The 27,268-nt window shown below is 62.9% G+C and overlaps 1 protein-coding gene across 2 annotated transcripts in view; it reads right to left on the bottom strand.

Annotated features, from left to right (window-relative positions):
- The window catches only part of CEP170B (centrosomal protein 170B), a 31,253-nt gene extending 6,471 nt beyond the window's left edge, over positions 1 to 24,782 (bottom strand). The window contains exons 1-13 of one of the 2 annotated variants that reach the window (XM_017505404.2): positions 24,620 to 24,782; positions 21,533 to 21,654; positions 13,211 to 13,300; positions 11,643 to 11,721; positions 11,113 to 11,171; positions 9,247 to 9,385; positions 7,154 to 7,258; positions 6,482 to 6,952; positions 5,442 to 6,160; positions 4,920 to 5,093; positions 4,106 to 4,196; positions 2,275 to 3,978; positions 506 to 737 (exon numbers count right to left, since the gene is read on the bottom strand). In XM_017505404.2, coding sequence (XP_017360893.1) covers positions 506 to 737; positions 2,275 to 3,978; positions 4,106 to 4,196; positions 4,920 to 5,093; positions 5,442 to 6,160; positions 6,482 to 6,952; positions 7,154 to 7,258; positions 9,247 to 9,385; positions 11,113 to 11,171; positions 11,643 to 11,721; positions 13,211 to 13,300; positions 21,533 to 21,637 — 3,968 coding nt within the window. In that variant the 5' untranslated portion in view covers positions 21,638 to 21,654; positions 24,620 to 24,782. The remainder of the gene's footprint in view (positions 1 to 505; positions 738 to 2,274; positions 3,979 to 4,105; positions 4,197 to 4,919; positions 5,094 to 5,441; positions 6,161 to 6,481; positions 6,953 to 7,153; positions 7,259 to 9,246; positions 9,386 to 11,112; positions 11,172 to 11,642; positions 11,722 to 13,210; positions 13,301 to 21,532; positions 21,655 to 24,619) is intronic. The other variant, XM_017505405.2, reaches the window with a different exon arrangement.
- Between the last annotated feature and the right edge of the window lie 2,486 nt (positions 24,783 to 27,268).

Below are 27,268 nucleotides of genomic sequence, written 5' to 3'. Positions count from 1 at the left end.
CCCATCCATTCACCATCCACACTTTCCATCCATCCTTCTATCCAACTTTCCATCCACCCCTCAACTTCTCCCTTCCATCTACCTATTCATCTATCTACCCATCTACCCATCCATTCACCATCCACACTTTCCATCCATCCTTCTATCCACCCACCCAACCTCCACCCATCCATTCATCCATCCACTTATTCATCCATGCACCAATCAACCTATGTATCCGTCCACGCATCCATCCACCCATCCATCCATCCACCCACCTACCTATCCATCCAGCCATCCACCCATCCAGCAACCTATCCATCTACCCACCTACCCACCTACCCCCTGTCCATCCATCCATCCATCTAGCCAGGCAGCCATCCAGCCATGCATCCATCCATCCAGCCAGCCAGCTATCTGCCCCATCTATCCACTCAAGCAGGGAGCTCCCAGCCTGGTCCCTGCCCTTGGGTGCTCTCACCCAAGAAGCAGCACCCAGTGGATTCACTCTGAATGGACTGCTAACCTGGCAATCTCCGCAATGTCTGCTGTCTGCACGATGAAACCATAAGGGTCAGCCTCCTCCTCGTCGTCGTCTGTGTCCCGGGAGCCAGGAGCCCGGGAACAGGCCCGGGCGGAGCTGCCAGCCCTCGGGGTCTGAGTGGCTGTTGAGGTATGGGAGCGTGTGTGTTTGGGGGAGCCGTACTCCTCCTCGGAGGTGGACGTGTAATCCGAACCCTGCTGCCGGCGACGCGTGTCTTGGTGAGTGAATTGGTTTCAAAAGCAAGGAAGAACAGAACAAAGCAGCACTCAGCACCCTGCGGTGGTCCTAGGGTCCCTCTGGGTGAGGGCTCAGCACTGTGTAGCTGGACAGCGTTGAGGCTGGTGCCCCCACCCAGCAGCCCTTCACTGAAGCACCAACAGCTGCTGAGCTCCAGGGGCCACAAGGCCCCACCAGCCCAGGGCACATGCAGGAAAGGCGGCCTGGGGCTCAGAGGCCAGCGGCTGTGTCCCGGGAGCAGTCTGCACTGGACTGGGTGGGAAACCCCTCACAAGTGGCAGAAAAGCAGTACCTGAGAGACCCCAAACCAGAGTAAACCTCCCCACCAGCACCTGCTACAGCCTGTGCTGGAGCACACAGGCAGGCGAGGAGCAGTCAGAGCCTGAACAAGGCCACTGCGGCCCTTCCCGGTGCCTGCTTCAGTTTGTCAGACCCGATGCTTCAGGTTCAGCCTCTCCCGGGCAGAGTCCTGGCCTCCTCACCAGCCCCTGCTCTGAGCCCAGCAGCAGCTGAATGCCCGCACTGCAAGAGGGGATGCTGGCGAGTTGCAGGCTTGGGCAGCACATCACCAGTGCACCACGTGGGGGAGGGGCAGCAGGCTCTACCAAGCAGGGTGGCCCTCGACCCTGCCCCACGCCTTCCTCCAGCGAATGCTGCCTCAGCCTCCACCACGTGCAGGGCCTGCTCCATGCGGCCAGCAGTCCTGGCGGGGCTGTAGAGGATGCTGGGAGTCAGGGAGGAGGCTCTGCTGGGATCGGGGGTGGGTGGATGGGTGGGGGTGTAGGGCAGAAGGCAGTAGCAGCAGCATCTTGGCCTCAAACCAATTCACTCGCAGGACAGCTCGGCTCCCCTGGCAGGTGGGGTGGACCCCACTCTGCAGACGCGGACGTTGGGCCACCCCAGGTAGGAGGCCAGCTCCGGCAGCCGCAGCGGCCTATTCCTGCTTACTGTGCCCACAGACCTGGGGGTGGGGCAGGGCTCTGCTCACAGCCCTCCCTCCCTCCCTCCCTGGCTACAGGGCCTGCAGGCTCAGCAGGGTGTTACAGCAGCTACCAGCAGAGGGCACAGGTGTACCCGGCCCTCTTCACTGAGCCACCGGGCTGTGGCAGACATCCCTGGGAGAGCCCTCCCCAGGCCCCAGGCCCCAGGCCCACTGGCAGATGGCGTGGGGATCCCACACCACCAGGAGCCTGAGCCAAGAGTACGGGAAGAGTGGGGAGGGTCAGCCTGGGCTTTGGGGCCCTGAGGCCCACCCTGAGGGATGGAAGGCACCTCTCCATGCCAGAGACGGTCAGGGTGTTCTGCCCACACCAGGGGAATGCGGGCCCTGCCCTCGGCCCATGCACGTGTGTGTGCATGAGTCTAGCAACCCACCCACCCTAGCTTTGGGAACAGAGGCTCCTCTCGTGCCAGGACCAGGGGCACGTGGCCAGCACTCAGCTGGCATCCAGGACACTGCAGACCCACTGGTGGCTCTGCCTTGGCCCTGGCCTCCCACCCGCCCTGACACTCACTGGAGGTGTATCGGGCACTGCCCGAGCGGGCCCTGCTGAAGGGCTGGCGGGGACCTGTGCTGGTGGCTGTGGCAGCAGCCTTCTTGGCGACAGCCCGTGCTTCGGCCATGGTGGGCTTGCGGCTGGCACAGCACAACTCCACGCTGCGGCCAGAGAAGCTGGTGCGGGCAGGGGCTGCCTCGGGGTCACTAGTCCCTGTGAAGGAGCCGGCCCGCTTCCGGGGCATGGCCAGGATGTCCAAGCGCGACAGCTTCTTGGCCTGCTCAGCAGCTGGCCGGCACGCAGGCTCAGGGTTGCCCAGGGACCCCCGCTCACTGTCCGCAGCTTCAGTGTCTGAAGCATCCCCGAGCCGGGCCCGCCTCAGCCGGGAGGCCCGTGTGGGGCGAGGGGTGGACAGACTGTTAGAGCGGGTCAAGGCCTGTGGCCCCTTCTGGGAACTGGCTGAGCCGCGGTTCTGCTCCTCCCGAGCAGCCAGAGATGGCGGTGGGGCCGCTGGCTTCCGGCGAGACCCTAGCCGTCCTGCCCCTGTGGCCTCAGGGGTTTCATGGTTGGAGGCCGTCACATCTGAGCTGGGTGGGTGGGTGAGGACAGGGCCACGCTCCTCACTAAGCCAGTCCAGGGACCCTCGGGGCCTGTGGCCACGCCGTATGGCCGAGCGCCGCACCGGCTCTCCACAGCCCATGTCCATCGGGCCGAGTGGGCGACGCTGCCTCTCCAAGGGCTGCTCATGGGCACTGCCCAGGGCGGTGCCTCCTGGGTCCTGTGCAGCCGGTGGGGATGGCGACATCTCCTTCTGTGGCTGTAGGGCCTGGGGGGTGGTGGGGCTGGGCCCACTCTTGCCACTGCGCAAGCTGACTGTGCTGGCAGTGTCCACATCCGAGTCCCCTGACAGGGCATCATCCGGCGGCCTCGGGGCACTGCCCCCCTCACACTCGGCATCTGCAGAACTGGAGAGCAGCCGGGCCTCCAGGGCCGCCAGGGCCGTCTCAGTCTCCTTCAAGATCAGGTGGGTGTCCTGGGAATGGAAGTCCATGCGTGCGGCCCGGGTAGCTGCCAGGTCCTGTAGAAGCGGGTGGCTGGGTATGTGGGGGGGCTTGCCAGGCGCTGGGGGACCACTGGCCGGCTCCTTAATAAAGCTCTCTTGCCGGAGAAAGACAGGGGCAGGGCTGTCAGGCTCTGGGGACTGTCCAGGCCGCAGTTGGATGACCATTCTCCCGTTGGCACTGACATAGACACCATCCCGAGCTGGGGGGCTGGGCTGAGCTGCCCGCCCTGGGCCCTCCCCATCCCCTGGAGCCACAAGTGGTTTCCTAGGTAACACAGCGTCCCCATTCTGGTCCCCGATGAAGAAAGAAGCTGGAGTTGGCTCCCCAGGGGCCCTTGGCGAGCGCCGACCCCTGCTCCACATGGACCCCTCCTGGGGGCTCCTGCGTCTGCTGTCCTGTGGCTCCACCCCTGGCTCAGGGCCTCGGCCCCCATCTGACCCACTGGCATCACTGAGGCTGTCAGGGTCCAACTCCTCCTGGCCCAAGAGGCGGCTGGCCTGCTCGACGCCTGGCTCCGGTGGCCCAGGCCCGCTCCTCCTGCTGCTCTCGGGGCCCACAGGGCTGTCGGCCCTCTCGCTGGGCAGCTGAGGGAGACGTCGCCGTGTGCGTGTAGGCAGGGCCCCCTCAGGCTCCCCGCCTCTACGTCCCAGGCCGTCTTCTGTGGAGCACAAAAGCAGCTGGTTAGAGGGCCGCTGGTCTGAAGGCCCTCCAGTACAGGAAGATGCAGCCTGTGTCTGTGGTCAGTGGCCTGACCCCTGTTCCTGCCCAGCACTGGAGCCACTCACCTGTGAGGCCAGGGTCTGAGTAGCTGTCAGCCAGGCTGGCCCAGCGGGACACCCACTTCTGACCCCCAGGGGAGCCTGGCACTGGGAGGCCCTGTGGAGAGAAGGGTGGGAGAGTTTCCAGGCAAGCCCCACAGTGAGGAGCAATGGGTACCAGAGCACAGGACCAGTGCCAAGGAAGAGGAGGGGCGCCAGGGCACAGGAGGGGCACCAGGGCACAGGAGGGGCACCAGGGCACAGGAGGGGCGCCAGGGAACAGGAGGGGAGTCCAGGGCACAGGAGGGGCGTCCAGGGCACAGGAGGGGCGCCAGGGCACAGGAGGGAAGTCCAGGGCACAGGAGGGGCGCCAGGGAACAGGAGGGGCGTCCAGGGCACAGGAGGGGCGTCCAGGGCACAGGAGGGGCATCCAGGCAGCCCCCAACAGCAGCCCCGGGCACGCACACCACCCTGGACCTACTGCGTGAACGAGCATGCCCCTGCCAAGGCAGCCAGGGGTCCAGTCGCCTCACCTGGACTTGCTCTGGCATGACCCTGCCTGCCCAACCCAGGCAGCCTCATGGAGCTCAGTTCCAGGATGGCAGGGCAGCCATGGCCCTGTCCTGACCTCGGACCCCATTTGCCCAGGACCTCAAATCGACCCTGGGTCACCTGGCCCCGATCCCTTCTCATGGAAGCCCCAGCCCACCCTCCAGGTGAATGTGTCCCTCAGAGGAAAGTCCAGTCTCGCCCCTTGAGGGGCCCCCTGACCACAGGCCCGGCCTGGACGCTGCCCTCTTCCTGCCCAGCCCCTCCTAGAACTGGTTGTCTGGGCTTGTACCTGGTGCTCTGCCTGAGGGGCTGTACCCAGTGGCCGGGAGGCAAACTCCTGCAGCAGGGCCATCCGCTGGGCCATGCCCCCGTCACCAGACTCATCCCTGTCCCCTCTGATGACTGGGCGAAAGGTGGCCGAAGATGCCCTGCAGAGTTCAGGGGACTCCAACACCCCAAAGACCTGCCAAGAGGAAATGGTCCCAGGCATGGAGGGTCAGAAAAGCCCACCTCCCCACCCTCCACTGACCGGCCACCCCCAGGCCACCAGGAGAACAGGGACCTGGTTGACCAGAGTGGCTGGTGGCCAGGACGTGCAGCCTGGCCGTCAGTGGAGCATGCTGGCTGGGATACAGACTCATCCGGCGGTGCCCTGGGAAGGCGAGGGGTGGGGCTGTGGGCAGCACACCAGGTGCCCTCCTGCCTGGCTGGGCCAGATGCAGGAGTCAGAGCTGGGCTGGAGCAGGACAACGTCCGCCCTGGCCTCACCTCCCCACTCCTTCTTCCCCACGAGGGCTCTCGCTGGCCGCACCTGGTCGATCATTTTCCGGGCCTCCTCCACCTCCGTGTCCTGAGCCTCGGTCTCGATGGTGTACGTCCCTGCATCACTGAGGCTGTCGTCCTCCTCCTGTTTCCGTGCCTTGGTCAGTTGGGGGTCAGCGGGGGCGGGCGGTGGGGTCGGGAGGCCCACGGGGCTGGCCCCACGGGGTGTCAGGGAAGCGGGCAGCATCGGGGGAACCTTCTCAGGGCTGGGCCGGGCGGCCGGGGAGCTCTCCCGCAGACACTGGGCCATGAAGTCCTGGGCTAGGCGGGAGCGGCGTCCCACGCTACCAAAGGGGCGGGCAGGGGTCCGGGAGGCAGGGGAGGGGCTGCCCAGCCGCTCTTCTGTCTTCTCCCGCTTGAGCGAGCCAGCCCTCTGTGGCCCCAAGCTGCGGCCCCCCGCCTGGACTGGGGCTGGGACACTGGGGCGGTCCCTGTCAGCCGTTGTGGGGCCACGGCGCTTGTCGGCCTTGGGGTCCCCGGACGGGGTGTGCGTGAAGGACTGAGAGCGCTTCTTTCGGGGTGTGTCCTCGTCGAAGAACTCGATGACAAAGGCCTGCTGGTTATGCAGTAGCTCCTGGGGGTCCCGCTTGATCTGCCTCTGCAACCGTACCTGCTCCCCACCAGCCTCCAAGGGCACCCCGGCCGCCGAAGCCGCCTTGGCCAGGGGGTCCTCTGAGTCGCTCTGCGTGCCGTCCTCGTGCTTGTGGCCTGGGGAAGACAGGGAGCCCCACCTTGTCAGGCTGACAGAAAGGAAACGGCAATGGGTCTCAGGCAGCCTCATCCCCCCATGCCTGAGAGTTGGCAGAGCAGCCCAGCACTCAGGGCCCCCACACGGGGCAGAGAAGACGTGCAACAGGAAGGCGCTCAAGGGCCAGACCCCTGACCAGGCGGGCGGTTCCTAAGCAATTAACTGAAAGACAGAAGTCACCTCAGCTGAACGGCCCCTCAGCATGGCAGGCGTGCAGACCCAGCCAACACCCAGTCCCCTGCCTATCTCGGGACTGGCAGGGCCGTCCGCTGGGCACTCACCCTTCAGGGTGCGAGTGTGGATGGGCAGGTCGCTCTTGGTGCTGTGGCGGTCGTCCCCAGGGCCGGCCCGGTGCAGCAGGCTCGGGTCATTCTGCACCAGCCAGTCGGCCACCTTGGTCTCAGCTGACACCATCTCGCCAGGTGTGGCCTCCTTGCCCGTGCGCCGCTGGCGCAGGGAGAACTTGGTGATATGGTCCTTGATCTTCATCTTGCCGGGGCTACAGTCATCAAACTCGATGGTGAAGGAGGCGTGGCTCTGCACCACGGGGGCCGCTCCGCCCCCACCCGCCTCCGCATCTTTCGTGGGCATCTCGTGTGCCGGCACTTCAGTGGACCGAGACAGCTGCGGGGTCTCCTTTGTGGGGATCTCGAAGTAGCTGGGCTCCCGTCGGAAGGTACAGCCCTGAGGCTCAACAGGGGCGCGGAAGCCGTCGAGCTCCCCCTCCTGCTGCACTGGCCCCTTGGGACGTTCTGGAGTGGGAAGAGGTCCTCAGACTGGCCTCGGGGCAGCCAGCTGCCACCATCCTCCTCAGCCGAGACCAACCACTCCACCCAAGAAGGGAAGAGAGGTCCCATGTCCCCCAGAGTGGGCTCCTCAAGCCCAGGCCGTCCCCTTCACACACTACCCTCTGGGAGCCCTCAGGGTCTCACCAGCCTGGCCCCAAGACCAACCTGGATATGGCTCTCCCTGGCGCTGGGTGTCAGGCAGCGTGCCACCATCGTCCTCACCCCACCAGGAGGGCTGCCCGTACAGGGGCGTGCGGTAAGAAGCTGCCTCTGTGGAGGGAGCGAGAGTTCAGATTCAGTGTTGCTGGGGCTCCCAATGCGAAAGGCAGAGAACTGGCACCCCAGGAGAGGCTGGACTCTGGGGCAGGCCCCAGCGTCATCTCCCAGCACAGCCCTGTGGCAGCCCAGGGCCCTGCCTCTGTGGAGAATGTTGACTATCCTGAGTCCCGGGCTTGCTCACTGGCCCCTCCCTGCCTGGTCCCTCCCTCCCCTACAATGTGCTCAGAGGCTCCAGTGTACCTGGCCCCTCCCCCCCTCCATCCCCCCCCACCTGGCCCCTCTTCCCTCCCCTCTGACGTGCTCAGAGGCTCATCCCCTGGGGCAGGGTGGGGGGGGGCCAGCAGCCCCATACTGGGGCAGCAAATCTCTGCAGCCCTGCCCCAGGCTTCTGAGCCCAGTGCTTATCCAACAGAGGGCAAGAGGCCAGGAGGAGCCCACACCTGGGGCCAGCCACCTCCAACACTTGGTAAATGGTTCAGGCCACAAACGGGTGGCCCTGAGGGTGGGTGGCAACGGCAGTCTACATGGTCCCTGCGGCATTTTACTTTGTTTGCCTTAATGATCAGAAGTAAAATTGTGTATTTCAGATGGAATCTGACTTCTGACCCACTGAGAAGCTGGCAGCCCGCCCTTCCTGAGGGCAGCGGTGAGCAGAAGCAGTCTTCAGTGCCCTCAGGTCAGAGCACTGGCCCTCATGCCCACAGTCTCCTTCCTGGGCCCCCGCCCATGCTCTCCCCACCCTTGCCAGAGCCCAGTGGGCCTCTGCGTCACAGTCCCCAGCTGCTTACACTGCTGGGCGGCCAGAGGATCTGAGGCCAGTCACCTGTCAGAAGCCAGGTGCACACTGTGCTGGAGATGCAGGGACCCCGAGATGTGTCACACATGCCTACCCCTCCCTGGGGACTCACTCTTGACCCAGGATCACACCCAGGGGCTGCTGAGGCAGGGGCATCTATTACCAGGCAGTCCCCCATCTGCTGCTGGCCCTTAGCCCCTCCTCGGCCCCCAAAATGTGCTGCCCCTGCTCTAAAGGAGCCAAGGAGGCAGGCTGCCTAGCTGGCTGTACCTGTCATGACCTCTGGGACAGCTCCGCACTAGCTGTCACCAGCTGCACGTGCTTCACAGCCTGAAAGCTGACAGGTGCTCTGGGGAGCTCAGGTGGCTTTCTGGAAAGCTTTAGTCCCCAGCGGGCTTCCATTCTGGGAGGACCTGTATCCCGACCCAACACCAGCAGCTGCGTGGCAGCACAACGTGGATGTGTGGGTGATGCTGGGAACAAGGGGGACATGGGGCCAAAGCTGGGGGCAGGTAGGTAACCCTTTCTGGACCAAGGTGGGAGCAGAGAGCCTGATCCCCGGATACACCTGTCTAACCAGAACCTGAGTCCTACACTGGGGCCTCAGGCTTGGACCCCCATCCCGACTGCCCACACTCAGCCAGGCCCTTTCTCGCTCTCAGCTCCACACCCCCTGCTTGTGCCTACCAGACCTGTGCAGCGGCTGCCTTCCTCCCAGACGTCTGCCCACCTCCCAGACGTCTGCCCACCTGCCGCACTGACTGCAAAGGCACAAACCAGGTCTCACTGGACACCACCAACCCCTGAGCCCTGCTGGCTCTGTCCTCTGCAGAATCGAGTCCAAATGCCTGATGTCAGGGGGCATAGCTGCACACCCCAACACCTGCCTCTCACCACTGGGGACACAGGGTGCCCAGCTGGTGGCCCAAGGGGTGCAGGCACGCACAGGTAGGTGTGCACAGGGGTGAGCCGGGCGTGTGCACGGGCAGGTGTGTGTACAACAGTGAGAGTATGGGCAGGTGGGGACGGGGTGAGGCCTACAGAGGTAGGTGAGTGCAGTGGGTGAGGGTGTGGGTATTCACGGGCATGTGTGGCACGGGTGAGGGTGCAGGGAGGCAGGTGCAGGGCAGAGGGCCTGACAGTGGCCCTGTGTGCTCACCCTATCCGCACTGCCTGGGCCTACCTGTTCCTGGTCTCCGGTCCCCCTTCTCCGGCCTGGGGTTCGAGGCTTCGCAGTACGGCGTGTGCTCCGGCACTGCCTCGCTCCTCTTGGGCGCCGAGCCCTTTACGCTCACCTGCAGCTGGCTTGTGTACTTCTCGTGCTGTGGGCAGGCCAGATGGGGCAAGGGACGGGGCCCAGCTATCCATCCATCCAGAGGTCCCAGGTATGACTTTGCATGTCACAAGCTCTCCCTAACGCCCCCCCAACCCCAAAAGAGCAAACAAAGCCTGAGCCTGCCTGGGTCACACAGCTCGGGGTTCAGCTCAAGCCTGAGGTGGGGCAGCTTCCAGGGGAAGCAGGGGCTTGCTTGGGTGTGGCAGGGCACAACAGGCCGAGGTCATCAGAATGGGGGCCCTGGGGTGGCAGCAGGGCTGCTTGTGCCATCAGACAGAACCTGGCTCCCTTGGGCCCTGCCCCTGGCAGGCTGGGGGGCCTTGTGCTGCTCAGAGACCATCTGAGGAATGGGCTAAGCACCCGGCAACACAGGGCTACTGGGGAGCTCTGATCAGGGCCCTGAATCTGTGCTCCACGAATCGAGGGAGAGGAAACACTCCTCCCACCCAGGACCCTCACGCCCGCACAGGAGCCCTGGCCGTGTGTGTCCTCAGCACACGGGGGAAAGGACCCTCAAGGATGCCCATCCCTGAAGACTGCCATCATCAGCCATCAGCACCCCTCCTTCCTGCCTCTGGCCACCCCCATGGCGGCCTCATCAATATGCTGGGGGCAGTTTTTACCTCCTGAGGGGCTCCAAGAGGGCACCCGGCCAGGGTGGGCAGCGTGGGAGGAGAGCAGAGAGACTGACAGGAACTCGGGGGGCCTTGGCCGTGTAGTGTGAAACCCTTACAAACCCTCAGTCTAAGACCTTCACATTTCAGCCTGGGAGACCTCAGATCCCCTCACCCTGAGAAGCAACAAATCCTCTCAGCCTGAAGTGACCCCAAATCCCGCCACCTTGAAGGACTTCAAATCTCTAACCTGGAGGAACTTAATCCCCTCAGCATGAGACCCCAAAGTACCTCAGCTCCAGAGAACTCAAATCCTTTCACTCAGAGGAACGCCAAATCCTCTAACACGTAGATCCTCAAATCCCCTGAGCCTAAGGAACCCTAAATAGCTCACTCACAGAGAAACCACATTTCCCCAGCCTCAGAGACCCTAACACTCTGTCTAGAGACCCTTAATCCCTTCAGCTTCAAAGACTGCAAATAACTGTAATGTCAGAGAATCAATCTAAAGCCCTTTATGAGGCCCCAAAACTCCTTAACCTGAGAGACACCCCCAAAAAGATGCTGGGGGGCTCAGGGGCTCTATACCCTCCTAGCCCTCTGAATGGGGCCCCCTGCTCCCAGGTAGGCTCCTGCCCCCGCCTCAGCCCTGCTGCACCCTCCTGCAGGGTGAGCCCTGTGGCCTCTGTGGCTCTGGCCACCCGACACACCCAACGAGCTGCTTGTTCTGTGAGCCAGAGCTGAACCTGCCAGTGCCCCACACCGCAGTTCAGAAAGTCCAGGAGCTCCAGTAGGCTGACCATGCAGTGTGCCTCCTCCCAGGCCCCTCCCAGAGTCCCAGTCCTGCTGCATCCACAACAGTGGTGCCCACGCCCCAGTGCCCCTGCCATCTTGTCACTGCAGCAGGCTGGGGGTAATGACTACCTTCCCACCTGCCAGACTGGACCATCTGGCAGGGCAGGACAGGCTGGCCTGACTCATGGCGCCCACAAGGCCCGGAGAATGTTTGCCGAGGAGATGGAAGTGGGAGCATGGAGGGGACGATGGGGCGGCTGAGCCCTCGTGGGGAGGATGACCCCCGGGCGTGGCCAGCACTGACCTTGAGCGCCTCCTCCGGAACCCGGTGCTGCACCCGCTCCAGCACATACATGTTGGAATGTGGATGCGCATTAAGGTGAACACAGAGCAGAAAAGCCAAGAGCCTGCGCTGAAGTCCACACACAGCAACAGGTGCACCAGCTCAAGGGCCCACTGAGTCAGGCAGAGGAGGGGCCCCCTTCTTCTCGGGGTGGCACAGCTGTGCCCACCCATGTGCCCGACAGTCCCAAGGTCAGGCCAGGACTCGGGGTCTCAGGGAGTGGTCACCAGTTCCCCGGGCCCCATGTGACCTCAGGTTGGGTGGGTGGGTAAGTAGCAGGTGCCCATGGCCAGGGCATCCACTGGGGTCAGGCTTCAGGGACTAGCATTCCTTGGGGTGGACCATCAGCAGGTGGGGCCCAGCCCTAGGGTCATCCTCCATGCTCTGTAGCCCCGTGGGCCCAGCGGTGACAGCTCTGCTGCTGGAGTAGCAGGGTGACTATGGCCCTGGGGACTGAGAAGCCCAGGAGGAAGGGGCTGGGAGGAGGATATCGTATCCGAAGCGGATGACGTCGTTGAGCTTCAGTGTGACATATTTCTGGTCCGGGATTCGCATGTCATTCACAAACGTCTGCAGGGAAAACAGGTGGCAGCAGGGTGGAGCTGAGCGGGTGGGCGGCTGTGGGCGGGGTGATGGGGGGCACCAACTCTCTGGAACCCACGGAGAGCGGGGCCTGTGCAGCACTGTCCCAGGCACCAGCAGCACAGGTGCCCAGCCCCAAGTTCCACAGCTGTGGGCCAGGGGCACTGAGGCACCGGGGCCCACCTAGCACTGCAGGGACCCCAACAGAACCCTCTGGAACAGAACCCTTTGAGCATCTTTGTGAAGTAGACTCCTCTAAAAAGTGCTTCCTCTCAGCCACACAGCCTCGTGCTGGCCCCAGCCCCAACTCCGACCCCACAATATGCTTAGGCCTGCCCTGTGGTGGCCCTTGGCCAGGGGTCAGGCCTCAGCGGGTCTGATACCCCCCTCCAGGCTGCCCGCTGGCAGGGGTGTCAATGTGCCAATCCCAGAGGTAGGTGGGAGGCAGGTGTGTGGGCATCACAGGCCTGAGAGGTAGCCAGCGATGGAGGGCCCAGGAGCACTGGCCCAGCTGGTGCCATGCAACCCGGGCCAGCAGCCCTGGGGACCCTCTCAAAGCCCATGTGGCTGACGCAGCCCACACAGGCAGAGGAGCGGCCACTTGCTGTGCAGCCATTCAGGGGCAGCTGCTTTATCAGACAAGCATGCTGCAGGAGGAGGGAGCTCAGGACAGAACCCAGCAGCCTGAGCCCCCTGGCCAGAGATCCTTGAGGGGCTGCTGAGAGGCCGCTGGGGCCCCCCAGCTCAGGACTGTAGAGTGCAGTGAAGATGGAGTGTCCCACAGAGGCCGCTAGGGCCCCCCAGCTCAGGACTGCAGGGTGCAGTGAAGATGGAGTGTCCTAGGGCAAGTTGGAGTCCACCAAGCTCAGCAAGAGACAGGGACCTCGGGGACAGACACACCCCCAGAGAGGGGCCTCCATCCTTCCTGCCTGCTTCCACCCTACACCCCGTTCCCTTCTAGTTACCTTCCTGCCCCTGCCACTCCCAACTCACAGAAGAAAGGATCACACCCCCCCAGATTGGGTACCCAAGCACAGCTCCTTCCATCTTAGGGGCCCCATTCCCCAGCCCAGTGCTTCCCTCCCCATCTGAAGGGTCCCTTCTCCATGTAAGCATAGTCTGACTGTTGGGGGTCCTAAGTCCCTGCCAGGGGAAGCCTTCTGGGGAGGCCTGGGGCCTCTGCAATTGGGGATGGGGACAGATCTGGAAGAGAGGCCAGATCTTGGGGTGGGACCAGGGCTGAAAGGGAGGGGCCAGGGTTGGGGGAGGGCCCAGGGCTGAGAGGGAGGGGCCAGGGCTGGGGGAGGGCCCAGGGCTGAGAGGGAGGGCCCAGGGCTGGGGGAGGGCCCAGGGCTGAGAGGGAGGGCCAGGGCTGGGGGAGGGCCCAGGGCTGGGGGAGGGCCCACAGCTGAGAGGGAGGGGCCAGGGCTGAAGGGTATGGCTGCTAAAATGCCAGGCCAGGGCCTCTGGCACTCACCCCATTGAGGCTGCCCAGGTCCTTCACCCAGTGCTCGTCCCTGTCCTGGTCATAGTTGATGACGGCATGCTGCTTGTCCACACTGCGGGACTGGGGAGACACACAGCTGGCTCTCAGGTGCTCCATGGGAGGAGATGACACCCAGGAGGCAGAGGCACCCCTGCTCCATCCCCTGCCCTCCACACACCAGCAGTAGCCTTCAGGCCTCCTACCAGAGTGTGCCCACCCTGCCTCCAGACCAGGACTTGGCAAGATGCCAGGGCCACATCCCCTACCCTCTGCTGCTGCCCCATGACTGCCCTCCCCAGTGCTGCTCCTGGCTGGGCCGTGGGAGTGGTGGGAGCCCTCTGGTCATCTGGCACACACTGTTCCCTCCCAAGGTCAGGTGGTGGCAGCCAGGCTGGCAGTGAGGGGGGCTGTCTCAGGGAGCCCTCCCCTACTCCTGGCCCAGCCCCACAGGGACATGCACAACTCTCAGCCAGCGTCCATACCTTTGGTGGGTCCACCTGAGTGCTGTGGACCCTTTCCAGGCCACCAGTCCACCCAGGACCATGCCCTGAGGACAGGTGCCCCACTGTCCTCACAAGGTCAACCCCAGTCGTCCAATTGTAAGGCCACAGCGAAGCCCCCGTCACTGACCCGCTGGGGCATGGGGAGATACTTTCTACTTGTTCACATGCTGTGAGCACGGCCACTGCCCACCCGGCCCGCCACTCCACCTTTCCTGCCCCAAACCTGAGAGCCACAGACCTGGCGGGCAGCCTCAGGAAAGGCCAGCAGAATCAGCTGACCCAGGGAAGCCACTGAGTCCTGCCCCAGACAGTGTGTGCCCCTCACTACCACCTACGGAACATCAAGGCAGTGTACCCACAAGACACCAGGCCAGCTTCCACAGGCAGCAATGGGTCTGAAGGAAGTCCCCCAGCCCTGGGACAGGACGGCCCACAGTCCACATGACTAGGACCTGGACATCCCTCCTGAGTGCCAGCATGGCTTCTCAGTCTCCCAGGTGAGAGCGCGGGCCCCTCAGGTTGGTCACTCTCAGCCTGCCATGTGCAGGCCGCCCCAGTAGCTGGGCATCACTGCCCCACCACTGGGCCCCATCCTTCAACACTGGTGTGGGGCCTCCCCCAGCAACCCTGGCAAGGACTAGAAGCACTCAGGGCAGGGCCTCCTTCCTTACTCAGAGAGGAGAACGCACAGCAGGGGCTGGTGGGGGACACGGGCTCAATGGTCCATCTTGGCTGAGACCTCTGCAGAGGTGCCAGGGCAGGGAAGCTGCAGCTGGCGGGGGCTCATGGTGGCTAGCTGTAGAGGGGAGATCCCATAAGTGCAGAGGCAGGAACAAAAGGCCTCAGCCTATTTCCATATAAATAATGAAGAAAAAAGTAACTAGAAATATAACTGTAGTAGTTATTAGTTATTCATATGTGATCTTAGTTATTCATAGGTAATCGTAATTCTTTTACTAATGCCTCTAGGGTCAGAAGTGTGACCTGGGTTGACATTGTGAAATGAATGACCCTACGGCAAGATGCTCTAAGCCTCTGTCACGCCCACCCGCCTAAGGGCTGCTAGAGGGTGCCTCGGCTGTGCGGCTGCGCCAGCACTGGGAAAGCACCCGCTGTTTAGCCAGCTAGGGAAGATGTCCAAAATAGCTGAGACGTCTCCTTCGCCAGAGGAGTTAGGAGAAAACTCCGCTTCTCCAAGCTCTTGCAGTAGGCCGGACGGCTGTCAGGGAGGCCCGCAGACATCCGGGGGCTTAACCGTCTCTGTGATGCTGTCCACTATGATGTTCTGCTTCTGCACCTGGCTCTTTGTTCTTAGAAAAGATCATCAGTAATAGTAATATAAATCTTAATGTTTTAGTTCTTTCTTGATAAGTATGGAAAAGGTGCTGATGCATTATGCTCCTTACCTCACTTCGGGTGCCAGAAATTCCTGAGCCCCTACCTGAATGACAGGTGATGTACTTGACCTATCACTGCCATGCCCTATCTACCCTGCCCCCAGTCACTGACTTCCAAGACCGTGCCCTATCTACCCTGTCCCCAGATTTGCAGCTCAATAAAAGTGAGAGCCTGCCGGCACTCGGGGCCACCGCAGGTCTCTGCGATCTGGTTAGCAGTGGACCCCTGGGCCTAAACTCTCTTTTCTCCATCTCTGTGTCTTGTGTCTTTTATTTCTACAATTTCTCGTCTCCACACTAGCCAGGAGCGGCTCACAGAACCCTGCAGAGCTGGAACCTATCTCTGGCACCCAACGTGGCAGTGGACCCTATAGCCAGCAGCACTGAGAGCCAGCCTTATGCCAGTGCCACTGCCACTGAGGAGTGGGCACTCAGAAGCCCAGGGTGCCTGGCTCAAGCCACAGTGGTGGTGCTGCAGTGGAGGGTGGGGGTGGGGACTGCAGTGGAGGGGGGGGTGGAGACTGCGGTGGAGGGTGGGGGTGGGGACTACAGTGGAGGGTGGTGGGGGGATGGGCAGGATCCACACATCATCCTGTCAGGACCCTAAGTCCCCCCAGGAAGTGGGCAGGAGTGCCAGGGCGGTTTAAAGGGGAAAGCAGGGTCCTGGGTGCAGCTGTCCCTGAGCTGCCTGCCCGGAAGAAGACCACGCTTTCCCAGGACCAGGTGAGCCGCTCCACCTGCCCCACATGCCTCCCTGGGAAGGTGGATCCTGGTGGGACTCCTGGTGCCAGCTCACTTGCTAGCCAAAGCCACAGGTCTCTGGTAGAGTGGGTCTGACCTTGACAGAAAAATTAGCTGGGCGCAGTGGTAGGTGCCTACTCGGGAGGCTAAGGCAGGAGAACTGCTTGAACCTGGGAGACAGAGGTTGCAGAGAGCCAAGATCGCATCACTGTACTCTAGTCTGGGCAACAGAGCAAGACTCCATCTCAAAACAAAACAAAACCAGACAGCTTCACGGCTCCTAGCCACCCCAGCAGCAGTCTCTGCCGGACAGGCTGGGGGAGGATCCTGGCCTGGGGAGGGTGACGCCAGACATCACCTCCTCCATCGGACTTCCCACCAAGCACTGAAGGCCCCAGACACAGGCCACCCCCAGCACTCACCTCTTCCAAGAAGCCTGTCCTGAGACCCCCTCCCTAGCTCTCTAGGATGGCTGCTGGAGACACCCCAGGCCACTGACTGTCCTGTTGGCAGCCCTGAGGGAGTCCTGCCTGAGAGTGCAGCCTGGAAGCTGGGAGGCCTGGTGTTCCCTTGGGGGTTGGGGCTCACCTCCTCCTGCACCCTGTTCTGTGCACAGGCCAGCAGCCCCACCTTAGCCTGCCCGATATGTGGGCTCTACCGGGCCAGAGGGACCTGCTGCTGTCTCAGAGAAAGGAAGCGCTGAGGCTGGGGCTGGGCTAGGCCCCTCCCCGCCAGCATGAGACCTCCCCAGGGAACGGGCTCCACAAGGGGCATAAAGGAGGGAGCTACTGTCCCTGTCCCCTCGAAAGGGGCTGAGGTGGCTGGGGGCAGGTGGTTTGGATGCCATCTCTCTGCTGAGGAGTGACCCCCCCGAGGGGTTTCCAGCCTGGATATCTCCCTGCTGCTCCCCTAGTCTCAGAACCCCTGGGCCTCGGGGCCTCCTCCTGGACACACCTCTGCACATCTTCCAGGCCCTTGGAGCCCCGCCCGCCCCAGGCCTTCCCTGGAGGGCTCACCCACCAAACCCCTCTCCAGCACAGGCTCCAGCAAGGCCCACAAAATCCATGGGTTTGGAGTGTCTTCCTTCCACTCGGCAGCCCTCGGTCCGCCTCCATCTCCACAGCCCCCTTTGCCACAGGCCCTGAGGCCTCTCCAAAGCTTTCTTACCCCTCCCAGGCCACAGTCAAGCTTCAGTCCGATGACTCTGCCAGCTCTGGGCACACCATGTCCCTGCCCAGGCCTGGGTCTCACCTTTAGTCTAGGGCCCCTCCCCTCCCGACACCCACCTTCCTCACCCCACCCAGCCCACCCCAGCTTCAGGCTCCTCGGACTCAGCACAGGACCCCCCAGAGGACCCTCCTTAACACCCGGAGCCCGGCCGTCCGGCCCAACCCCAGGTGGACACTTTACCCCCAGCCAGGGCTCTCTCACCAGACCTGCTTCTGCTTCTGCCGAGCCCCTCCCCAGACTGCCGGAAGCACTGGAGACACACAGGGAGCCCCTTCCAGAAACTCCCCTCTCCAGCGCCAGCACTGTAGGCCAGAAGCAGCCCCACACTTGGCCAAGCCTCCAGCCACCCATGAGGGGTGGCCCCCCACCCAGGACTCAAGACTTAAAACAACAGAAACCAGGGCCTGCGGAGGAACTCGTGCAGAAACAGCCAGGCAAACACAGACATGTGACATGGCTGGAAGACGCTCCAAACCCATTGATTTTGGGACATGCGTCTAGTAATTTGTACTCACTTTAAAACAGAATAAAGATGTTTCCCAAGTTCACGTCTGATGCCCTCTGTGGCAACAGCCTGGCCCAGCTGTGCCGAGTGGCAGCGGCAGCAGCCAGGGCTCTGGACACAAACTCCTGCCACTCACCGAGTTCCCCATGGGCGGCCACAGGCACCCACAGCAGACTGGCCCAACATGCTGTGCGCAGAGGCCCGGGCCTGCTTGGGCTGTGGTCTCTGGGTCAGGATGTGAGTGTGCAAATCCCAGCTGTCACACACTCCCACAGAGGATGCTTCCCCACAGACCCGCAGAACACACACCCACATGACACACGCACACACAGGCATGTGCACAATGCACAGATGTGTGCACCTATAGATATGTGCATGTACGCACACGCACACTTACACATGCACACACGCCCCTCCACACCCTCTATCACAGCTTCAGCCACCACAGGAGTGCCAGCCACAGCAGGAAGTCCTGCCTGGGTCCACGTCCCTGCATCATTTAACGCCTGTTTGCTGGGTACCAGTTCTGTGCCACATTTGCACTGGGAACAAGGACACTGTAGGGAACAAAGGCAGGGCCCTGGAAAGCGTGGCCCGTGGGACAGCACATGGCTGGCAGCTCTGCCCAAAACACAACTCCTCACCCCTCTGCCCGCTGTGGTCCAAGCTTCTGCCCCTCTTGCCTAGTGAAAGCCCAGGCCACGGGGCTGCCCACTCTGCCTGTCTCCCCTCTGAGTCCTGTCCCCACAGCCCAGGCTCAGCTCTGTCCTCTGTCTTCCCACAGCCTCCCCCTCCCCACTGGCCCCAAGGGCCTCAGTACAACGTAGGCAGGTGTCTGCTGACTGCTCAGTCCCCAGGACCACCTTCTTCACACAGGACTGGACCCCAGACACCCTGCTGGCCCCTCTCTGTAATGGATGCCAAAGGAGGGCAGCGTCTCTTCTTGGCACCCTGCCCAGTGGAAAGATGTGGGGTTGAAAGCAAGGACTGTGGAGGGGGTGCTGGGACAGAGTGTGGAGGTTCCAGGACAGGAAGGTGGGTGTGAGCCAGATCCGGAGAGCCAGGGCAGGTGTGGGGAGAAAGAGGCTGGGTACAGTGGAGGCCTGCGTTCCTGTCTGTGCGTGAGGTATGGCGGGGGTGGCACTGGGCAGAGGGCAGGGGACCCTGGCTGGGGCCCAGGTGGAAGGGACAGTGGGTGGCAGGTTTTGTTCTGCCCGAGCTTGGGATGCCTCTGAGAGGCCGCAGTGCAGCAGCTGTCCAGGAGAAGGCTGGAAGCTGAGGACAGGGCAGGCTCCAGGCAGTATGTGGATGGTCTGAGCAGAGGTGGACAGGGCCTCGGGGGAGCAGCAGTGTTTGGAAAGGGCCACTGAGGCCCCCGAGCATGAGCCAAGAGGGTGGGGGTCCTGGCACAGCTGCCAAGGAAGTTGCTGCAGGGATGGATGGCTGGTGCAAACATCCTGAGGTGGGGGCAACACAGGGGCCCAGAAGCCAGACGTGGGGCTACGGGGTGGGAGTGAGAAGCCTCTAGGGCAGCTGCACAGGGAGTGAGTAAGGGTAATAGAGGCCGCAGGGGGCAGGGGTGGGCAGGCAGGAGGCTGCTGCAGGGGCACCAGGAGGCGGCCGCCTTCCCACACTCGCCGCACCTGCAAGGCCTCCCTGAGCCTCAGTTTCCCCACGGAGATGCATCTTACAATGGCCACACCACCCACCCCCAGTGAGGGCCCAGGCCAGCGGCGGCCACCGAGGAGAGCTGGGAAGCCCTCAACGCTCCTACCTGCTCAGGGCTCCACTGACAGGTGCAGTCTGAAATCGGACCCCAAACTCACCCTGAGCACCCTGCTCCCAGCACCTTTTCTCACCCCAGGGAGAAGCAGGCAGAGCAGGCCTGGTGCAGGGGTGGGCAGGAAGACCACCCACACCAGTCCCCTGCCTGCAGGCTGGTTCTGGCTTCTTCCAGAGGCCCCAAAGTGCCTCCTGCGAGAAGCCCTCCTGGCCACCCTAGGTAGAGCAGCGTGGCCATCTCTGATGCCACCCCTGCACATGGACCATAGGAGCCACCAGCCAAATCCGGCAGTGGGCCCTATGAGGCAGTGGGCACAGCCTGCGGCCTGCTGCCTGTCTTTGGATGGCCTGAAAACTAAGAATGACCTTTACACTTTTAAGTGACTGAAAATCATCAAAGGACTATTTCATGACACATGAAAATGATGGGAAATCGATACTTCAACGTCCATAAATGAAGTGCAGGTACTGCCGCGCCAGCCTCCGCTGCTCACGCACGCTCCCTGGCCGCCCCTCGCCATGGCCACAGGGCTGGGCTGCAGTGGATACTTCATGGCCCGCAAAACCTAAAATCTTTACCAGGCCCTTTGTAGAAAACATTTGCTGACTCCTGCCCCCAGCCACCGACTCTCTCTGGCTACCAAAGGCATGAAGAAAAGAGAAAAAGGGGAGAGAATGTTCCAGATTAAAGAACTTCAGAGCCGGAACAACCAACTGCAAGGTGAGAGACCTGCTGGGTCCAGGCTCAAGCAAGTCAGAGGACGTCTGGGGAGAAGCTGGGATGTCAGGACTTAGTCCATCCCAGCTGCTGTAACAAAATTCCTGAGTAATGTGGAAATCACAGGAATGTACTGCTCACAGTTCTGAAGGCTGGAAGCCCAAGCTCAAGGCACCAGCCGATCTGGTGTCTGGAGAGGGCCCTGTCTCTGCTTCAAGGATGGTACCTTGAATGCTGCATCCCCACGGAGCAGAAGGGGCAAGTCAGCTTCCTCCAGCCTCTTTTTAAGGGCCCTGATCCCATTCCCAAGGGCAAAGCCTCACGCCCTAGTCACCTCCCAAAGGCCCCATCTCTTGAAGCTACTACGCTGGGAATGAAGTTTGACCTCTGAATTGCAGGGGATACAAACATTCCTACCGCAGCAGGACACATGCAGCAATACTGGGTGGGGTTGCCCTGGGCAGAGGCAGACAAACACGGTCTGCCCCAGGGAATGCGCACGTGGCCAGGACCCCTCGCCACAGCCCGAGGCCTGCCCACCTCATCAGAGCCTAGCACAGTCTGGGCGCCTGTGGCAGTGGCACTCGGCATCAGGAAGCAAGGCCTGAGTGAGGTAATGGGACCCTGTTGGGCAAAACGGCTCCCTGCACCTGCAGGCCCTCAGCTAGACTGGACAGTGCCATCCACCTGGGTCAGGGGCCCACATGCCATGCTTGGGGTAAGCCAGGACAGGGAGCCCAACTCATTCGCAGGGACACAGGGTGGAAGAAGGACCTCGGGCCGGCCAGGATGGACCTATGTGGTCAGCTCAGCACCCTGCTCTTGGTTCTCAAACAGCCAGATCGCAAACCCCCACGAAGCCAAACTCAGACCTCAAACCCGGGCCAGAGAAACTTCCAATTGCCAGTGCAGGTGCCTGGCAGGCTCTCATGCTCTGAGAAGAGCCCCTTCATGCCTGGGGACCATCAAAACGCACCAGCCTTCATCAGGATGCAGGTGGGACCAAGACATTGGGACCCCCGCTCAGGCGGCACTCACAGCGCAGGCGGGGCTCCCAGACAACAAGGGTATAGACAGACTGGCTTTCCAGCACCTCGCAAAGCCGAGGCCTCAGCTCCCTCTCTGCACAAGGATGCCAACTCACACTTCTAGGGACCCCAATGACTTTGAGAACCTGACAAAAGCCTGAGCACCCTCCTGTCAGAGACAGGGATATGAACAGGGCAGGGACCCGAGCCTGTGAGCACATCCCCGCCTCTGCTCGCGCCCACAGAACCCACGGTACATCCTGGGCCCAGGTCAAGAGACCTGGCCCAGGCTGCATGGTGGCCTCCTGGCCAGGGTGGCCTGCAGCAAGTGGGGTGGGCACCTTCCTGGCCCCTAGAGGGACGGGACTGTCCACCCCTACCCTCCTGGCCCCAAGTGCCCCCTGCGAACCTGCAGCATGAGCTCACACTCCTCACGCCCCACGAAGATGAGCTCTCGAGGGAGCCGGTGGCGGGCGCCGCTGCTGCTCACCAGGAACCAGGACGTGGCGCTCATCTTGGTGCTGGCTGGCCCTGGGGAAGAGGGGCTTGTTAGAGTGGGACGCCCTGGACACATCCAAGGCCCAGCCCAGATCCTGTCCCTCCAAGGCAAGCGGGCAGCTTCCGGAGAAGCTGGGCTCCAGCCTCGCCAAGCCACCCCTCCTCCCTGAGGATGATCCTGAGTCCCACTGCCAGGCCTTTCCCTCGTGACCGGCCTTCCCCATCACATCCATCCCTGGCTAAGGCTGCCTGGTCCTCCCTTATCCTCCAGGCCCCAGCACACCTAATGTCTTCTGTCTTCCAGGTGTCAGGGGTTGAAGTTCATGGGGACACTGGCTGCACTGCCTGTATGTGACCCCACCTCCATGTGACCCACCAGGAGCAGCTCATGGGCAGGACCCAGCATGGTCCATCAGGCTCCCCATGATGCCAGGTCCACAGTACCAGACTGACCCCAGCACACACACTGAACCAGAGGGCCCACTCCCCACAGCAGGACACTCTGAGACTGAGCCCCAGACAGGGACTGGGGTGACAGGCAGCAGGGACAGAACTGGAGACAGGGGCCCTGAGTCATCAATATGTCCACCACTGAGAGGAGGCCAAACGTCCCTTGGTGGCCATGGCGCAAGGGCAGCATCAGGCAACCCCTTCAGTGCCCAAGAAGGAAATAAGCTTTGGTGCCCACCTTCCCAGTGACATCAACAAAGAGGAGGTGGTCTGAGGGGCTGGTGTGGTCAGGGGCTAGTAGCAGGGAGCCTGGTAGCAGTCTGGAGGTTAAGAGGGGGACAGCCTGAGTAATGGCCAGGGCTGATGTCACCCCGAGACCCAACCCTGGGCAGCCAGGGGCCCTATACGCCGCTAACATGCACCCTGCACACCGGAGCCCGCAAGCACACATGTCCTGGGCACCCCACCCCACTGTACGGCACCGACGGTCCATGAAGCACATCTGAGTGCTGCCATGAGCTAGGTGGCCTGGGCTGAGCCAGCCGTGACCGAAACACAGAGTCCCAGAATCCCGGCGCTCCCTTCAGCAGGGGCAGGCATGGAGAACAGAAATGGCTCATGAGAAGGTACAAAGAGGGACACAGGGAACACAGAGGCAGGGCGGGGAGGGGGCTCACTGGGAGGCAGCATCCGGGCTCAGCAGGATAGGGGTGGAAGTGAGCCCATGAAGGGACTGCATTCCAGGAAGAGAGAACAGCGGGTGCCACCAGCGCAGAGGGACAGCGCAGAGGGATGGAGGGCCTCGCATTCCCCTGGGAGTCCTGTGGCTGGTCCTGGAGGCGGATGAAGTCCCTAAAGAGCTCCCTCACTGCAGGGCCCAGCACAGAAAGAAAACGTGGTGCCCTTGTTCAAAAACCATGAGGAGGGGAGCTGAGCAAGACACCAAGTGTGGGGTCCAAGCAAGGGCTCGTGGGGGTGTCCAGGTCACACACCTGTGAGGCCAGCCCCGGAGTCCCTGAGTGGGCATGGGGCTCTCACCCAGGAGACCAGTCAAGAAGTGAGGACGATAACCCAGGACAGAGATGACAGTGGCTGGGCCCAGGGGAGCAGAGGAGAAGGGGAGGCTGCTGGCCTGAGTGCAACGTGAGGGCAGGGGCAAGGCCACAACCACGTGAGGGTGAAAGGCAGAAGAGTGAGTCAATCTCATCATCTCAGCAGCCTTGGCCCTGCCCTGAAGGTGGACCCTGTCCCTGCTTTGCCCAGTGCCCACACCCAACATCTTCAGCTTTGAGGCTCTTTACCAGATCTCAGCTCCCTTCGGTGAGCAGCAGGGAAAACCAACACCCAGCTCCAGCCAGTGTGAACGCCCAAGTGACCGCACAGCCCATGGTAAACCCTCACCTTAGGCAGGCAGGTGGGAAGATGTAGAAAAATCCTCACCAGGAGAAGGTAGCTCCACCCTGGGGGCCCTGCCCTTCCTAAACCAGGAACCCAGGCTCCAGCCAGGCAGGCAGGCCCTAGGCAAGGGGTGGGGCTTTGATGCTTCTGCGGCCCCAGGCAGTGGAGCCCCCAGGAGGCCTCTACAGCCCCGCCCTCCCCCCAGGGCTGCTGGGGGAGACCATAGGGTGCTCTATCCGGCAGGGCCCACCCCACCATTGCACCGCCGGCCCCCAGCCAGCCCTCCTAGCCCTCACACTCTGCCATCACCTGCCGCGGCCCACCCTGAGGAAGCCACAGCCCCTGCTTAAGGCAAAGAGAACCCGAGCCCCAGAGCCTGGTGATGTGGCCATGCCAGAGCCAGGCCAGCCGCTGCCCCAGCCGCCCACCCTGAAAAGGCCTGGGAGCCAGCGACGCTCCAAAACCGCTTTCGGCTGCCTCGGGGCTAGGCTGGCCACCGTTGCTAAGAGGAAGAAAAATAAACGCCCCAAACTTGCAGTCCCAGCCGTAAGGGCCACAGTAGGAGGTGAGGCAGGGAAAGATGGCAGGGGCCCAGGGGCGGGGAAGGGCAGCGAGCCGGGTGGTGCAGGCCGGCGGTGGAAGGAGCGCACAGGCCGGGAGAGGCCGGGACAGCAGGCAGACGGCGGCTAAGGGAAATGAGGAGAGAGGGGAGGAGGAGGAAGACGGAGGGAGGGACCGCGGGAGAAGAGGCCAGGCCAGGAGAGAGGCGGCCGGGCGGGAGCGCCGGGCCTGGCGGGGGAGGGAGCGACGCCTTCTGAATCAGCGCTCTCCGGGGGCAGCCATGGCCGAGCCGGTGCCGGGGCGGGGACCGGGGCGCCCAGGCCTGCCGCCCCCTCCCCAGGCCGCATAGAAACGTACCCAGCCAGGCCGCGTAGACGCGCGTGGGGCGGCTCCTCCCGGCCTGGCGCAGACCTGGGCCGCCTCCGCGGCGGCGGAGACCGGCCTGGCCAGGTGCGCCGGGCGCACCCCTTATCCCTGAGCCTTTGTCCAGCCTCGGCCGGGACCCCGCGCCCCGTGCAGCCCCACAAGCGTGCAGGTGCGGGCGGTGGGAGGCCCGGGCCGCGGCCAGCGCTGGGCCGGCGCGTCCTACCTGCGATTCGGGCTCGGTTCCCAGCTCGCCTCAGTCCCCGGCTTGGTCTCCGGCTCCGCCCGGCTCGGTCCTGGCCCTCCCGCCCGCCCGGCCGAGCGCTGGGCGGGGCCGCCGCCTAGGACATGCCCGGCGCGGCCCGCACGCTCGCGGCAGCCCGGGCCGAGCCCACGGCAGAGCGGCCGCCTGCGGCCTCGCGCGCGGGTCCCTGACGTCTGCGGGAAGCCCAGCCCCGCCCCCGGAACGCCCCGCCCCGGGCACGCCCCCTCCCCGCCCCTGCCGCGCCGCGCCCCGCCCCGCCGGAAACCAGGTTAGGGCGGGTCCGCGGCCGCCAGGTGAGCGCGCCCCGCAGCCACGCGCGGGGTCCCGCCCCCGCGCCCCAGCTCCAGGCCCACCCACCCTCCCTTCCTGCCCTGGCCCACCGGCCTTCCGGCTCACCCCGCCCAGCCCCAGGCTCCGCTGGCCTCCCCGGCTCACCCCGCACCCTGCGCAGACCCCATCCCCTCCCGTCTCTGCCCTACCCCCCGCTTCGCCTCCCGGTCGGGCGGAACCGGGTGCCCACAGCAGCCCAGCACCCTGGCCCAGGGCCTGCGGGTTAACGCTTAACTATGCTCCGGGAGCTGTAGGCTCCAGCCGCGCCCCGAGTCCCCAACCTTTGGCCCCGGTAGCTATAAAGAGGAGCGAACGGTGAAGGAGTAAGGGTGAGTCCCAGAGGCCCACCTCGCCGCACCCGGACTCTCCTCCCGAGCCTGGCCAAACTGGGCGTGTGTCCGAACGCTCCACCTCGGACCCCTGGCGCTCTAGGCTGAGCTGGGGGCGAGGGTGATGGGCAACGACGCCGTCTCACCAGAACGCCCACAGAGGGTCCGACCTGGCCGAGGGCGAGGGTGGGGCTGGGAACCCCGGAGGCTCTCGGGGTTCCTGGGGTAAGTTCCCGCGGACTGCTCCCTCCTGGCCGGGTGCTACAATGGACGTATCCGGCGTCCCAGGAGCCGAGCCGGGGGGGGGAAGGGATCAGGGTGGGAGCGGGGCAGCGTGCACGGAGGGCATTCCTGCATTCCAGGTGTTGGGGAACTTTGTGAGCGCAGGTGTGCAGGTGGGGGGATATGGAAGGCCTGCGCCCGGCCGGGGAACCCTGGGCTTTATCCTGTGGGCAGCTGGAGCGGCTGGGCATTCCCGGCTGCGGCAGCGCCCATCCGGCCGGCACCAGGCCCTGCTCGCAACTCAGCAGCGCCTCTCCGGATCTGCCTTCACGGAGCTTAGCCTCGGCCGAGCCCCTGTCCCAGGCCCTGGGGTGGGATTTCAAGTTCAGAGGGGGTCAGACGCGCCCTTGAGTATGTGGGAGCCCCACACCAAGCACCCGGTGGAAACTCACTTGCGTGGGGAGAGGGCAGGGCAGTGAGGGACCCACGGGAGGGAACTGCAGCCAGATCATCCAGGTATCTGGATTTCTTCCCAAGGACAATGTGAGTTGATGCTGGCTGAGATCTGCTCCAATGAGGGTTTGAAAGAGAGAGCTCCGGGTGCCAAAGTGAGTGGATGGCAGAATACGCCTGGCGGCGGGCAATTAGGCATCCGACCAGAGGCCCTGGGCTGGGGGAGGCAGAAGCATAAGAAGGAGACAGAAGGAAATTTGGGAGGAAGAGTGGGCACGAACTGGCTGCCCACTTGGGTGGGTGAGTGTGTGGCAGGGAGGGGCTGGGTGTTCTGGCTCTGCCCCTCGAGCCCCACCCTACCTGCTTCCAGGTGAGCTTAGGAATTTCCCAGGCTTCCTCCCAGCTTTCGCCAGACCTGTCCCTCTGAGGCCCAGCCCTGCCCATCCTTTCCTGCCCTACCCAGGTTTCTTCACCCTCTTGGCTTGACCTGCTCCTTGTTCACACCTTGGTAAATGATCCTTAATAAAAGTCATTTTCTCTATTCGTGCTTTTCTTTCTTCTGCCAGGACCGTTGACTTTCTCGATGGGGAGAGGGAGGCAAGGCTGGTGCCCAGTGCTCTGCCTGGACTGGCCAATGCGTGTGGCTGTCACTAGGCTGGTAAGCCAGGCCAGGAGAGCAGGTGCAGTTGTAGAGGTTGGTAGTTGAGAGGTGAAGAGACCTGAGCACACTCAGGCCAGTCGTCAGGTGGTGTTTGGGAGCCCAGGACAGAGCCAGGAGGGCAAGTGTGGGCAATGCTTGGAGCCACAGGGCAGGGGTAGGGAATTGGAGGGATAGAGAAGACAACTCAAACTAAGCCAAGAACCCACAGAGACCAGAAAAGGAAAACCAAGAAGAAGTGAGGTGCAAATGCCCCCAAATTGATCCATACATCGAAGGGGCCCTCCTAAAATTAGCCAAAAGATGATTCCAAAACTCGCAGGAAACTGAAGATGCAAGGAGAATGAATAGACATGTTTCTCATGGTGGTGATGGATGGTGATAATGGATGGTGTAGATGGATAGTGAACATGGATGGTAGTGATGGATGGTGTAGATGGATGGTGGTGATGGATGGTGATAGATGGTAGTGATGGATGGTGTAGATGGATAGTGCAGATGGATGGTGGTGATGGATGGTGTGGATGGATGGTAGTGATGGATGGTGGTGTTGGATGGTGGTGATGGATGGTGTAGATGGATGGTAGTGATGGATGGTGGTGATGGATGGTGGTGATG

The sequence above is a fragment of the Cebus imitator genome, unplaced genomic scaffold (assembly GCF_001604975.1).
Source record: "Cebus imitator isolate Cc_AM_T3 unplaced genomic scaffold, Cebus_imitator-1.0 Scaffold338, whole genome shotgun sequence".
Classification (NCBI taxonomy): domain Eukaryota; kingdom Metazoa; phylum Chordata; class Mammalia; order Primates; family Cebidae; genus Cebus; species Cebus imitator.
The sequence above is the reverse complement of the archived record's forward strand: the minus strand, read 5'-3'. Positions and strand labels throughout refer to the sequence as shown.